Genomic DNA, 14,709 nt, shown 5'->3' with positions numbered 1-14,709 from the left:
AAGAATGCTAATAAAATACGAACAAAGTCAATTGAGAGTCAAAAATCATTTTTCAATATAGAAGTGTTACACTTGCTCATTCTCTATAGCTACATATATCTCCAAACGGAGACCAAACGGGATCATAGATAACCACCGTATTTAAGAGGCAATGTAATTAATCTATACTAATGTTATAAAGCATGTCTTTCTGTGTCTAAGTCGCTCTTTCACGACCAAACCAATGAACCGTTGATGAAATTTGGTGTGAAGTAAGCTTGAACTTGAACTCCAAGGATTGGCTATTTTTTTGCCTAATACATGATATCAAAAACCCCTTAAACGCTATCAAAGGGGACTACTAATAATTTATAAAGATATTAAACAAATCGTAGAAGCTCATTAGTGATTCGCTATTATTGCTTTATCTCATTTCGTTGTTCGGTTTTTGTTATGAATATAGCCGCGTGGCTCGCAGGATGCGCGCGCCGGCGGAAATGTCGCACAGCGCAGACAATGCTCTATTGTGCCGGGTAATTACCGGGACAGCCTCATTGTCATGTGACCCACTTTCGATTCGCCCTGTAACTTGTCCTAACCATGCGCGATTTAAGATGTTGCGTTAGGGTATGGACATACTTTCGTTTTATTAGATTACATCCCGTTGCCTGTCATCCGCGCCGAGCTCGCCATTCGCTTCACTGAGTAACAATCCCAGGAGCACATGGGTATACGTGCGAAAGCGATCGCTGCCTAAATTCGAAGTGACACGTTGTCAAAAAAAAAAAGTCTAAAACCAGTTCAACCTTTTTTCATAAAATATAGGGAGTAGTATCCATATAAGTACAGTATAACACGAGATTTTTTAATCCAAGCCTTAAATGTAAAGATATATTAAAAGAAATACTAATTCAAAAATTACATAATATAAATTTTAATAGACTTTAGATACAAAACAATTTCCTTAATTAAAAATCAAAATTGAAATACCGAAATTAATTAACAATTTAAATAACGTATTCAAGAGAAGATTTCATTGACAGAAACCCTAAAAAGATGTCTTTAATAATTTCCCATCTGATAACGATTTCTATTCGATGTTATCTCGACGTTCTTAATTATATACCGCGTATGTGAAGGCAGCTTTATGGACGCCACTTAATCATTGTGTCGCATTACAATACAATAAGCAATCACGCTACGAATATATAAATGTATTTGTTTCTTCCCGAGGAAGATCGTTTTGACAACCGAGGTTTAACGAATAACTAACGACTTTCCTTAACGAAATCAAATTTTCTGTTATAAATAGGCTATTTGACTGGTTTTTAAAATCCATTTTATATTATTAAGTAGAGGTTAAAGAACCCCGTTTTTACGGGGTTCTTTCTACTACACATTAGCCGAAAAATATCATATTAAAAATTCCATATTTAAATAGCACGCAAAATGCTACTTGGACACTGGCGCTGCAATGGGGTCGGTGACAGCACTTGCTCGTATTTTAATCTATGGTACATATACTAGGCAAGCAAGTTGAACAAGCAAGTAACTTCATCATAAGCCAATCAAAAGCGTTTTGTGTATTGTACTTTTGTCAAGTGACAAACGTTTAAAAAATGTCTTTTGGTATCAAGAATCTGCATTAGTACAAATTGGTGAAATAGAGAACCCAGTTTATATTGATGGACGATATATTCATTTCGAATTAGTACTTTGAGTGAGTTTATTTATTTAAGTACCATCCCCTTAACTTATATAATACTGCCAACCATGAATATAATTCCTAGGTAATTAGTAAGTAGCTGACTAAACAGATTCCATAGTGATAACCAATTAATATTAGGGCACTATATAATATTTAAACAAATGAAAAAACCAATTCAAATTACATAATTGATACCTATTTACATTCTTATTATTTCGACTTCCTAAGATATCTCCGATGACCTGACTCTGTTTATTTTTTATTGTATATCCAAACAGTTATTATAACATAGTATAATAATAGAACGACTAAACATAGTGACTAAATAAAATAAAATGTGGAGCATCAAAGACACCGTCTAACCAGAAACATGGTCCCGTTATTCGAGTGTAATAAAAACTCAGTCCGTTCGCTGATCTCTTAGACTTGTAAATGCTCATTGCCGTTGATAACACTTATCATCGCACGTGTGGTCTTAAAAGCATGTTTGTTTAAATCCTTAACGGTTGTAAGGTTAAGATCACTTTTGCATAACTTCTGTCACTTTTTTTTTTTTAAAGTTACTCCAAATTTCTAATGTTGATAAAACTGTTATCTGTGGTCGAAATTTACGCATATTTGAGAGTGACAATACTTTAGGAATAATCTATATCAATATTTTAAACGTGGAAGTAAATCTCTCTGTCTGTCTGTTGCTCTTTCACTACCAAAATGGTAAACTGAATTTGATAAAATTTGGTATGACGCAAAATTGAACTAAAAGGAAGGACATACGCTACTTTAAAACTAAAACGAGTAAAACGCGGGCGACAACTAGTAAAGAAATATAGGGATTTTTTCAAAAATTGTTCTCTTTCAAGGTAAGGCGGATGGGCGCCTTTCCTAGAAGGCGGAAGAACATCGGCTCTTGAGAAAATAGTTAGAAGTGTATTTTCTCTACACTGGTCATTGTAAGTCTTTAAAAAACATGTGGCAACATGTGACTTTCATTCCTTACGTTTGGTCACGACGTTTCCCTTCACCAGTGAGCACAAGAATAGGGCTTAGTTGATATATCCTCTAATGTAAATAAACTACTAATAAATTGCAACTAATAAGTTGTGCACTACACTGTGTATAGCTAATTGTTGCAACGGATATTTTTCAGAAGGTGAGCAAAACCTTTTTCTTCGCTAATGTTATGCAGATTAACCTGAAAACGTTTACATGGCATTGCTCCTATAGAAAATAGATGTTGCGAACCGCTGCGAGCATTAATGATTGATCGCGCGAGGTGCAAGTTACAAGATGAATTATTATACGATATTTAAATAAAAATCAAAAACAATTCTAAGGAGCCATTTTGTATTGCAATTTGCTAACTAATGAGTCTCATATTTCAACATACAGTAATATGTTATCAGTAACCTTTTAACAATCTGTATGGACATAAATATCTTTTAATATATATTCAAGGAAGATACATGCATAAGTTATCTTTTTTAGGGATCGGTTATTATAGACTTGAAAATAATGAAGTACGCTTACTCAGAGGAATATGTTTTCGTTAACATCTTGGACCAGAGCGCAAGGGACTCCATCACAGCCAGCGAGCCCGCCTCTGCCGTTTCCGTGATGACGTTTTCGAGCAAATGCCGACGCAAATCACTATTTATTGCTCACTGCATTATTTCGCGGCTATGCGCTCTACGAAGATTTAAATGGGACCGCACGAACCGTCAATTCACCTGCCCGTCAGTTGCAAGTGATCATTGACGGACCTAAGTAGGTGGTGTTGGTTCTTGTCCTCATTTCTATACAGTTATGACAATGTATGATATTTGCAGATTCACATTCCAGAAGTCAGCTAAAATCTGTTTATATTTTTTGTAGAAAAAAAATGTCCGCAATTGTGACAGAAATCCGAAAAGTATTTAAATCTTAGAACGGCATGGTTGGATGCGGAGTAGTGAATAGCAACTAATTTGTTAAAGTGTCGCCGAGTCCAGCGACGTCGGAGGTGTAGACAGGTTGTCTTATAAATATTACAAGTTAAAGATTAACATCTTCAGGTGGGCACATAGACGACTTGGAACATTTAACTTAACTGTCTTCCAGATATAATCTTAGGAACTTATGTTCTACCGTAAAAGGTCTGATGAGATTTCTTTTTTATGCTTTTTGAAACAGCGATTAACACTAATGGTTAAAAGCTCAAGGTTCGTTTTTAGTTGATTTTTTGTTTTCATTACGCTCCGTTAAATGTTACGAGATTGAGCAGGGAGACGAAATTAATGGTGACGGTAATTTTAATTGCCTTTTTTAAGCTGTCATAATGTTACGTCCCTTGTCAAGGATCAGATTTTATGGCATCCGAGATAGCAGGAGCCTTTTAATTTTTATGAAGGATGGTGGTTTTTAATGTTTAAAATAAATTGATGATCCCGATGAAAACTGAATCTCTTTGTGGATTAAATAACAAACAGTAACTTTCGAGTTAAAAATCGCGTAATTGAAATAAAAATATTTTTAGATTTATTGACTTTAGAGGAAGATATGATTGAAACACACACAAAAATTTAAGTGAATTAATCAATAAATGTGATCAATTTTGAGCGGTGAGCGGGCGCGGGCGGTTAGCAACGCTTCTAGATACGTAGTGCAAGGTCAATATAACGCGCGTTTGGAGCGTCCACGAGCGGGGGAGGGGCGTTGAGTTGTCAACGCGGGGAGCGGGCAGTGAGCGTCGGACGCGCGTGCGTTGTGGTTGCACTATCATGTCTTTCGAGGACATTATCCTAAAAGTCAAGGCGCACCCCGAGTTATGGCTGTGCACGCATCAGTATTACAGAAATAGAGCGGTTTGCTCACGAACTTGGAAACAAATTACTAAAGAACTGGATGCTGATGGTACGTTCGAAAGATGATTTAACCAATTTTATAATTGAATTCAATTCTTGTCTTAATAGCTTTTCGTTGCGTTAACAGGACACGGATTTTCGTCAATGTCACGTAGAAATCAATATTATAAGGCTGGTATAAAAAGTGCTTACTCATTCTACGTATGTACAGACGACACTTTTTTATATTAACACACAAATATAGTACATTGAATAGGATTTACAATTTTGGAAATAGGAGCGATCTGATGATACGAATGTGACGTAACTCGAACAATTGATTAATATAATAAATAATTTTAGAGCTGAAACACAGGCAAATCGATTTTAACGAAATTATTAAAGTTGCTAGTAAACTTATTATAATAAATGAGTTCTCATAGGTATTTTATGGGCGTATGTGTTTCAATAAGTCACCACATTTATTAATTTTCGTCTCTGAAATCATTATTTTAATAATAAAAAATACTAACATTTTCTATTTGTCATTCAGAATGGACAGTTAAGAAACGATGGAAGCATTTAAAGGATCAATACAGGAAAGAACTCAAAAAGATATTATCAAAACGATTGGCGATGTCAAACTGGCATTACTACAATGACCTGAGCTTTATTACCAATGAGGTGTTAACTGGAAGACATGGCGTCAATAAAAATGTTGACTCTAATAACGTTGCATCAGAAAACGAATCAGACAGCGACGAACAGACACTTTTACAAACAAAATTGCAACATCAACGTGTTAATAAACAAAACTCATCAGCTCTTGTAAGGCGTTTAAACGTAAATAAAAAGCCATTGATAATGAAACAATTGAAAGAATTAAAAGATTTGATTCAAAGCAAGAAAACAATGGAAGATGATTTGAGAAATGATGCGGATTACTTATTCTTAATAAGTCTACTGCCTACCATAAGGAAGCTGACAGATCTACAAAAATTGCACTTCAGAGGTAAAGTTAACGAGTGGCTGCTAGAGACTCTGTCGCAATACCAGTTTACGAATGATTGTGATAATAAAATATACGTCCAAGATCAATTAAATGAAAGTCAACCTTGAAGTTGATTTATATGCAAAAACAGAAGTCTTGGGAAATATTTGAAGCTGCGTATGTTTATGGTATTATAATATAAACGTTTTGAATTAAAACTTTTAAAGCAAAATTTCTGTAATCTTTTTCTTAAAAACGTTAACCATACAGACTGATGTTCAAATATTCGTTTATTTTTATTGTTAAGAGATTTAAGTTTATAATATATTTTAAAGCTGTGTTCATATGCAAACTGATAAAATTTTAATGAATATTTAATAACTCTTCAAAATACTTCGTTTAAAGCACTAAGTGTAGTTAAGGTTTTTCTATATTGTTTGTGTATTGTACAATTTGAATAAAAAAAATAATTTGTCTAAAAGTAATTTTTATTTATTCTTTTTTATTAATATACTACAATAGAATAATAATGATGCTATGTGTGAGTGACGCTCGTGCTTACGAGATGATTAGTGAGCGTGAGACGACTAAGCATACAGCCAGAATACTATTAGGATTATATTTTTTAAGGTTATTTTATTATAAATATATTGCGTAAAATGTACAACAGTAATGAAATTGATATTCGAAATCGGTGGCACATTCGAACTCACTTTTCGGGTATCACGTAAAAAGGAGACTAATTGAGTATGCGCAACTTGCAAGCAAAACTTTAGATCGCGTTTCAAGGCCGTACATATCGTGAAACTATGAACATGTCTTATTTGTATGCGAAATGGTTTTTTAAAGGATTGCAATTTACCAAGCACAAAATTAAAAGTACCCGACAGGTCTTTATGAATTCATCGTGTATCAATGAATGTTTGGATTACAAATAGAAGAGATTAGATTTACTTGGTGGTAGGGCTTTGTGCTAGCCCATCTGGGTAAGTACAACCCACTCATCAGTTATTCTTCCGCCAACTAACAGTACTCAGTATTGTTGTGTTGCGGTTTGAGGGGTGCGTGAGCCAGTGTAACTACTACTAGTCACAAGGGACATAACAACTTAGTTCCCAAGGTTGGTGGCACATTGACGATTTAAAGAATAGATAATATTTCTTACAGCGTCATTGTCTATGGATGATGGTGACCACTAACCATCAGGTGGCCCATATGCTCGTCCGGCAACTTATACCATAAAAAAAAAATAATTCGATCCGATTTGGGTCAAATTGAAGATCATTAAATATGTCACGCGGAAGTATTTATTTCACATGCGTTTTTAAATAATATATATGTGTATAATATGAATTCGTCAACCTGCTCAATTACAGACACCAAAAGATTACGATTTTCTTTTTCAACAACTCAACTAACTCTATGTCTCTATTGTTAAGAATTAAGTATCATTAGTAATTTTATTACATTAAATATAATTGTAAGATTCTTAAGGATGTATTTCACTGTTTCCTATTACATTACTCTATAATGTAACATTATAAAACTAGAATCTAGCAAGTTTAAAAAGCGATTGAGTAATTTATATCTATAACACTAAAATATTGCAATTATAATGTTGATAAGATTACGTTTAAAATGTAATATTGTCAATTTCAACGGCATATGTAAGAATATTGCGTCAATATTTGTACACGACTTTTTAATTAATCAACGTATAACGCCATTTGTGGGGTAAGATTTAGCATCACAATGGTCTGTTGCAAGTTTTCTCTACGATTTTCTATTGCGCGGGAAATACCTCACTGTTGTTGCACTCATATGCAACATTATCTTGCAACATTCGAGAGCACAGTTCATGAGATATTTGATTAACTATTGTTTAGCTTGGCTTTGTTTTTCCAATGATTAAAAAAAATATGTTGGAATGTGATCGATATTTACTGTACAAGATTTTTCGTCCACAAGTTATTTATAATAACAATAAATATTGCATTATAGTAGACTGTAGAATCTTTAGATCAAACACTTAAACTTTTAAGTAGTATTTACGTTAAAATCTAGTACAACGAAGTGTCAATCCGCAAATCATACCAAAATCGGCATATCATAAATTACGGAAGCGTGCGCGCAGGTGAATCGTCGTGGGTGCGCCCGCGCCGGCGTAGAGGATCGCTTGCTCAAATTGCTCAATGCGGCCGCATTCCATCATTGAATGCGGGTGTGGACGCACGTGTATAACGTAGCCTACGTTTGGATAAAATCAGATAACTTAACTTGAATTATTATTACATGTCATATAATAAAACAAATTAATGAGATGCAGCATTTATTATTAATCAAGTCAAATCACAATTACTATTAAAATATATACGGTAGTAAAATTTGTAATAACGCAAATAATCCATATTTTAATGCTATAAGTCAATATGGATTTATTTTTAATTTACATTTTGTAATTGGTCGCAGAAATGTAAATACTAGTTAAGTTAGTACCGATAGTTTGCTGCTAGCTAATTGCAGATATAATTAATAATGCGATATAATCAAAATTTATGTCTGCCCACACAGACAGTCGTTTCGAACTCAATTGATAACAACCAATGAATTGCTTTCGACATAGCTAAATTGCCTCCCTCGGGCAGTACGAGGGTAAAGCACCAAATAATGTGCTAACATCAAAACATTATATTTTGATTGAAATTCGAAACCTCAGGCGATAATTTGATTCAAATTAAACACGACATGAATATTAATTGCTCGAAGCACCTGTGCTAAATCGAACGGAGAAGTCCACGATTGTGCAACATACATCACAGCTCAATGTTACTGAGATACAATTACGAGATGACTCAAGTCATAAGTGACATAGCGGTAGATTTATGTGCAAACGATTTGAAAAATTACAGGCAAATTGACGAAACAATTACTTTTGTTCGACGCTCCCAGCTATCATCTAAATTATTATAAGCTGGAGCCGAATGATGGGTGCATGGCATTTTGGTTACGAAATTGAATACGTTAATTATACGATCACGACGCTATGAAGTCCCTAATTGCATACGATAGTATATTGCAAATACGCGTGGAAGCAGGTCACCCAATGGTACGGGCTTGTAAGGTATCCTCATATAATCCAATATAACGTATGGCTTCGTTTTGACGCAAACAATCGAATTATTCGCGAGGAGTCTATGTTCTTCTGCGAATTCTGATTATTACACAATATTGTTGTCATTGGTTGTTTGAAAAGACTAATAATAATAAAGATATTTAACGTTATTTTCTTTTCCCAATAAACTATTTCATATGACTAGGATCAAATGTATGTCATCTAGGACAAAATATAAATTACTTTTTATCGTATTATTTAAGCAAAAAGTACCAAGAACAGAATATTGGTTCCTTTATTAGTTTTATAAAAAAAAACTTTACTTGGTGGTAGTTCGCTTACCATATATCTTACCACTAAATAGCAAAATTGTTCGAAGGAACCTCTCAGTTCCCAAGATTGGTGACTATTATTGGTCATATACGAAATGGTTAAAAGTTCATACGATATCATTGTCTATGGGAAGTGGTGACTTACCATCTGGTGACCCATTTATAATTCCGTTTACCTCTAATCAAATTGGACCAGATCAGCATCACATTTTATTCGATAAATATATGAATTGTATTTTGGTACGTTTTGGACTAAAATACATTACTGTGCAACCGACAAACATGATCATTGGTAATTAAGCACAAGATAACATCCACCGGATTTTACTGATGTTTTATAAAGTGTTTCGGGTTTATTCGCGTTAAGATGATTCATATGCGACTTGTTTGCGTTAGTAAATATAGATTTACACTTAATCTCCGTTTCCGCAATCCGCTAAAGGGATTAGTAAACTTGGCAACCGATTTCTCGTTTTAATATCTGTTTATTCGATTTGCTTGCTTGTCTTGAACAGTAATATTGACGCAGTTTTAAAAACAACAGCACATAAAATTGGATAATGTCAATCTTAGTTTAGTGCGACTTTACAATTTTGATATTTGAGAATAAAATTAAAATCATTGAGCTACGTGTACCTACACATGTATTGAAGGCTAAAGTTGCACCTACACGGTGTGCTCAGCCATCCAGTTCCGCATATTAATATAACATGCAAATGGATTAATTTATGAGTCAAGTTTTCATATAAATACAGCTAAGCACTAAGTTTTGTGTTTAGAATCCACTGGAGCACCGAAATGCTTTAAAATTTCTAAAGAGTTAATTAATCCTTAGCAAAGTAGGAAGGAAGTATCTTTACTATTTTGATAGTAAAAAAAATGAATTAGGTATCCACAGGGAATCTTTACTATATCTAGTGAATTAAGTCTGTGCAAATAAGACTATCAATTTGATGAAATGGAGTTATGTTGTAACAATAACAATTATAAAGAAAGATATATTTCATGTAGTATACTAAGGTAGTATATATTTTTTACAATAAAAAAAACAAAGTGGTATTGAATAACGGATACAGACAGACTTTGACTTTACTTAGTTTGGAAGACGGTGGACAGCAAATTGGACCACATGATAGAAAATGGTTATGTCAGAAAAAACAATCTTGGTATGCCAAGATTGATGAACTTCCAAACGTCTTGGACGTGGTAGCTGGTTTTGGCATGATGTAACTTGAAATAGTCAAAATACATATACATTATTAGTAAGTTAAATAAAGGTAACTTAAGAAATTAGTACAAAAATAATTGTGACAATAATTTGTAGCGTCATATTTTACTAGAACAGGTATCGATAAGGTGGCTGCATATACTCATAGCATATCGGGCTCATGGTTTCCTTTCTCTCTTTCAGTGATGCAAATATCCCGTATTCACACGTTAAGTAGCACGCAATGAATTACTCTGAGCCGATGATGAGGGCCTGCTTGTTCGTCAACGCCGCCGTACATGGCCGGCTCCGTTCGATCGATAAAATTATTATATACCTACATTGTAACTAAGTTCTCTCTGATTTATATGCAGTGAAACACTATATAATGAGGCGCGTTTACGATCGTTCCAAGCGTATTGCAAAAGTTGCCTTTGAGTTTTATTGCGACCTGTTCGTATTTGTGATGTTGATATTTTGGTTTAGTAACATTTGAAAACATTTCATCCTTTACTCGGTTCTGTGAAAGTGACTTAGATAGGGAGGATTCGTTTATTTTTATCTGCCCCATGCATTCAATGAGGTTCTATAAGTAGTCACCTCGCATCTCACTCCTCATATTTTGGGCATTAATATTATAATTATTATAGTAAATTCTGCGGTTTGTTTCGAGTTTCTTCTTACAGAATCTAATGAATTTTAAGTTTGAATACGTATCATTTTTTATATAGAGAGCGAACAGGGTACATATTAAGTTTGGCGGTTGTTCCACTACGTTGCAGTAATGCGAGTTGAAGGCAATTTGTGACGTAATGTTATTGGACACATGCAGATTTCTACACAATGTTATCCTTCACTGACGAGCGCGTAACGATTAACTATAAAAAAAACAAGCAAGAAGAACTGCGGTGTTTATTTGGATTTGAGTCTATAATTTTAGATTAAGATCCCTTGATCTATCTGATGCTCCATTGTCTAATATAAGGTTCTGAATTCAAAATCATTAACGGTATTTTTGACAATTTCCCAAACATACATACTATCTTTAAATGGATTGTACAAAAAACATAATTCCGTAGAATAATCAGCAACCGACATACATTTAATTATTCGTGCCGAGTAAAAGTAGCATTAATTGTTTAATAAGGTTTGTGACAAAAAGTTTTTATGCGAACCGATCGAGGTTGTATGAGTTTCCATTATAGGGATTCCCGTTTATCCTAACTTAATGCAGGTTATTTACTATACATTTAAAAAAAAGCTACTGTATAATAATTAGACGATAGAAATGTAGGAATTGATATGGTCAAGAACGTAATGGTTACGTTTTACTTTTTTATACAAATATTGATTGGTTTTGTTGTCATTTAATAACTTATATTATCACTAGTGGTCGCCCGTGGCTTCGTTCGCGTTTTAGGGTATTGGTTGTAATATCTTAGTCAAAAAAGTAATCTATGTCCTTTCTTGGAGATCAATTTTGCTTCATACCAAATTGCATCTAATTTCGGTTCAGTGGTTTCGTGAAAGAGTGACAAACAGACATAGTTCCTTTCACATTTATAATATTAATATAGATTATGTAGATATAGATTTTGTAAATACCAATACCCATTTTAACGATCTGTCATCTCGACTGGTAATAACTCATCTACTTTAACAAAGTACTAAATATTCATATGCTTAAATTTGTGTATGATGCAGTAAAGGAAATATTCGTGAGGAAACCTACATATTACGTTAATATCTACAACCAGTACTGCAATAGTGTGGTGAGATGTCCCAGTGGTTAGAACGCGTGCATCTTAACCGATGATTGCGGGTTCAAACCCAGGCAAGCACCGCTGATTTAAGTGCTTAATTTGTCTTTATAATTCATCTCGTGCTCAGCAGTGAAGGAAAACATCGTGAGGAAACCTGCATGTGATAAATTTCATAGAAATTCTGCCACATGTGTATTCCATCAAACCGCATTGGAAAAGCGTGATGGAATATGTTCCAAACCTTCTCCTCAAAGGGAGTGGAGGCCTTTAGCCCAGCAGTGGGAATTTACAGGCTGTTGTTGTTGATGTTGTGGTGAGCTGAGTACTTTTAAAGAAAAGTTAGACATTTAGAATCTGTCATTTAATTACTTAAATTTAATCTACTAGGTTCGTGAGATATTTGTAACAGATCTGTTACATCCGACTTAGATCCCTGTCATCAATATTAAATAAAAAGTTGTTACATACTAAATATGGCGTGTATTAAAATTCATGTGCGCTAAGTTGAAATGAATATTAATGTGCAAATAAAAATGGTAAGGATTTGATTTTAATATATAAGCCTCGCTGAGACCCTTACTAAGACGTGTTACGTGTTTGGTAGTATGTGTTTTTGTTTATATATAATTAACACAATACGTGCGTTCAAGTACGATCACAGAGGTAAGGAAGGCTCTGAATATGTAGTGGGGATGCTCAGTTGCGTTTACTTTTTTATCTAAGATATTTTTATATGATTGTGGTCTTGAAATTTGCTAGAAAGTAAGATAGAAATATATTTAATTTCTATTTCTTCGATAAATTCGTGCGTATTTGAATTTAACCAAAATATTACTGTTGTTGCCTATGTTAAATTCGCCGGAACTGACGGACAGATAGACAGACAAAAAAAGGTTTTGCTATAGGTACCGTGTATACATATGCATTTAGTAAAAAGCGGTCGTTTTAATAATACAAAAAGACACTCCAATTTTATTATAAGTATAGATAGTTTGCATTCAAAACAGTTCCTAAAGTATAACGAAACCAAATAAAAAAGTGCAATGACCTTTTCTGTGCTCTATTAAATAAATAGAACTATGTATATATTTCTTAACGACTCTAAGTAATCTTCATTCAACTGTGCATTTATTATATTAAAATTATAATTAAGTAAATAAACACTCAAGTTGTTTTCAAAACACATTAATTTTACGACATTTATATGGTCTAAGGTTGAGTTCAATCAATTCAGTATTAACCGGTTAAGTGAAGAAGTCAGTTGAACTTATGTATTCGTTTTTCCTGATCTGAAAGGGTGAACGTCTGGATACGGTAGCGTTTGATCTAACAAGTCAATTACAACTCTACGGTTTACGGGTATAACCTGAGACTGGATTGAATCTGTTATAAGGTTAGGGCTGTCAACAGTTACTTTTTTATATTCACTCACGAGGGCGCATTATATTCTTCTTAATAATTGCAAAAATGATCTGATTCGTATTTTTTTTTGCTGTCCATACTCTTATGTTAAAGTTCCACGCACACTTAAACATTTGTAGCCACGAGTTACACTGATCAGATTTACTACTATGGACTTGGAAACTGATAAAAAATAGATATATTTATAATTTTTTTTTGTAATTTCTAGTACGAAATCTTCAAATAAAATCAAATTGAAATCTTGTATTTTTTTCTTCTACAATAAAATGAAATTGAATGAAATTTGATATGAATAAAGATTGCTTTTTATAGCCACACCTACTTTTACCTATTTCTGTACAAACAGAAAGTATTAGTAGGAGTTCTCTGTATGTGTGTGTATTACATATGATACTTGCTTGTTGTTTAACTATTGTGTCGGCTATTTGGACGTGGGTCTTGTTAAAACGTAATACAAGATTGCAATCAGGGTGAAAATGTATAAATAAGTTGGTGTTGCAGAGTACGAGGAAGATAATTAAAAGATGCAACTTGCATTATAGATAACATCAGCAAGACTGAAATATCTTTATATTGTATATATGTGTGCATGTTTTTGTGGTGGAGGGCGTTTGTGTGTGTAATGTCTTTTATACGAGGGATAACATATAATTGTAAAATATATATTATAAATGTGAAAGTAGCTCTGTCTATCTGTCGCTCTTTCAAGACCAAACCGCTGAACCGAATTTGATGGAATTTGGTATAAAGAAAACTTGAACTCAAAGAAAGGACGTAAGCTATTTTTGCTTTTACACGACAACCAACATTCAAAACGCAACGAAGCCGCTTTTTTGTAACTAGTAATTTTTTCTCAAATATAATTCAACGTGTAGAAAATGTTATAGTTTGTGTTGTACAGCCCTGTCGATGCAGAGTTGATGAGAGGCGATATAAAGACAACTTGCGGGAACTTTACAAGAATATGAAATATTTAGTGATATAGAAACGTTTATACTAATTGAGAATGATCGGTAATATTCCTACTTGTTGTAAATCATAAGGTTGTGTTTTTTTCAAATTGCCGACACACAAACAAATACGTGCATACGCACACAATTTACACTTTTTTTTTAATATACCAAATAAATTGTAACCAATTTTTTAATATGGCATCTTAGCATCTGTTAGGAATTGATTTTTATTTATTTATTTAATATATAATTCGCAATAAATTATACCATTTATTTAAATTCAGTACAGTTTTTATGGGGAAGCAGATGTCTCAAATATTAACAACTGGCCTGCCTACCTACTGGACTGCCTATTTGACCTCCCCCATATTTTATAGATGATTCTGGACAAGAACAGGAATTTTCTATAACTTATAGTTATCA

At 33.6% G+C, this 14,709-nt stretch overlaps 2 protein-coding genes across 4 annotated transcripts in view; one reads left to right on the top strand and one right to left on the bottom strand.

Annotated features, from left to right (window-relative positions):
* LOC124533598 (protein outspread) overlaps positions 1–14,709 on the bottom strand; it is a 243,973-nt gene that overhangs the window by 48,519 nt on the left and 180,745 nt on the right. The window lies entirely within an intron of this gene.
* LOC124533601 lies at positions 4,395–5,934 on the top strand. The gene is made up of 2 exons (XM_047108989.1): positions 4,395–4,576; positions 5,060–5,934. Exons 1-2 carry the CDS (start codon positions 4,444–4,446, stop codon positions 5,623–5,625), a joined length of 699 nt encoding a protein of 232 aa, XP_046964945.1. The 5' UTR covers positions 4,395–4,443; the 3' UTR covers positions 5,626–5,934.

This window comes from Vanessa cardui, chromosome 11 (genome assembly GCF_905220365.1).
Source record: "Vanessa cardui chromosome 11, ilVanCard2.1, whole genome shotgun sequence".
Taxonomy (NCBI): domain Eukaryota; kingdom Metazoa; phylum Arthropoda; class Insecta; order Lepidoptera; family Nymphalidae; genus Vanessa; species Vanessa cardui.
This window is presented reverse-complemented; position numbering and strand designations above follow the sequence as displayed.

What these genes read in the sequence shown, in the direction of transcription:
- LOC124533601 (XM_047108989.1), top strand. Translation starts at nt 4,444, where the DNA reads ATGTCTTTCGAGGACATTATCCTAAAAGTCAAGGCGCACCCCGAGTTA. An exon ending in TAAAGAACTGGATGCTGATG is followed by an intron (nt 4,577 to 5,059) that starts GTACGTTCGAAA and finishes TTTGTCATTCAG; the next exon opens with AATGGACAGTTAAGAAACGA.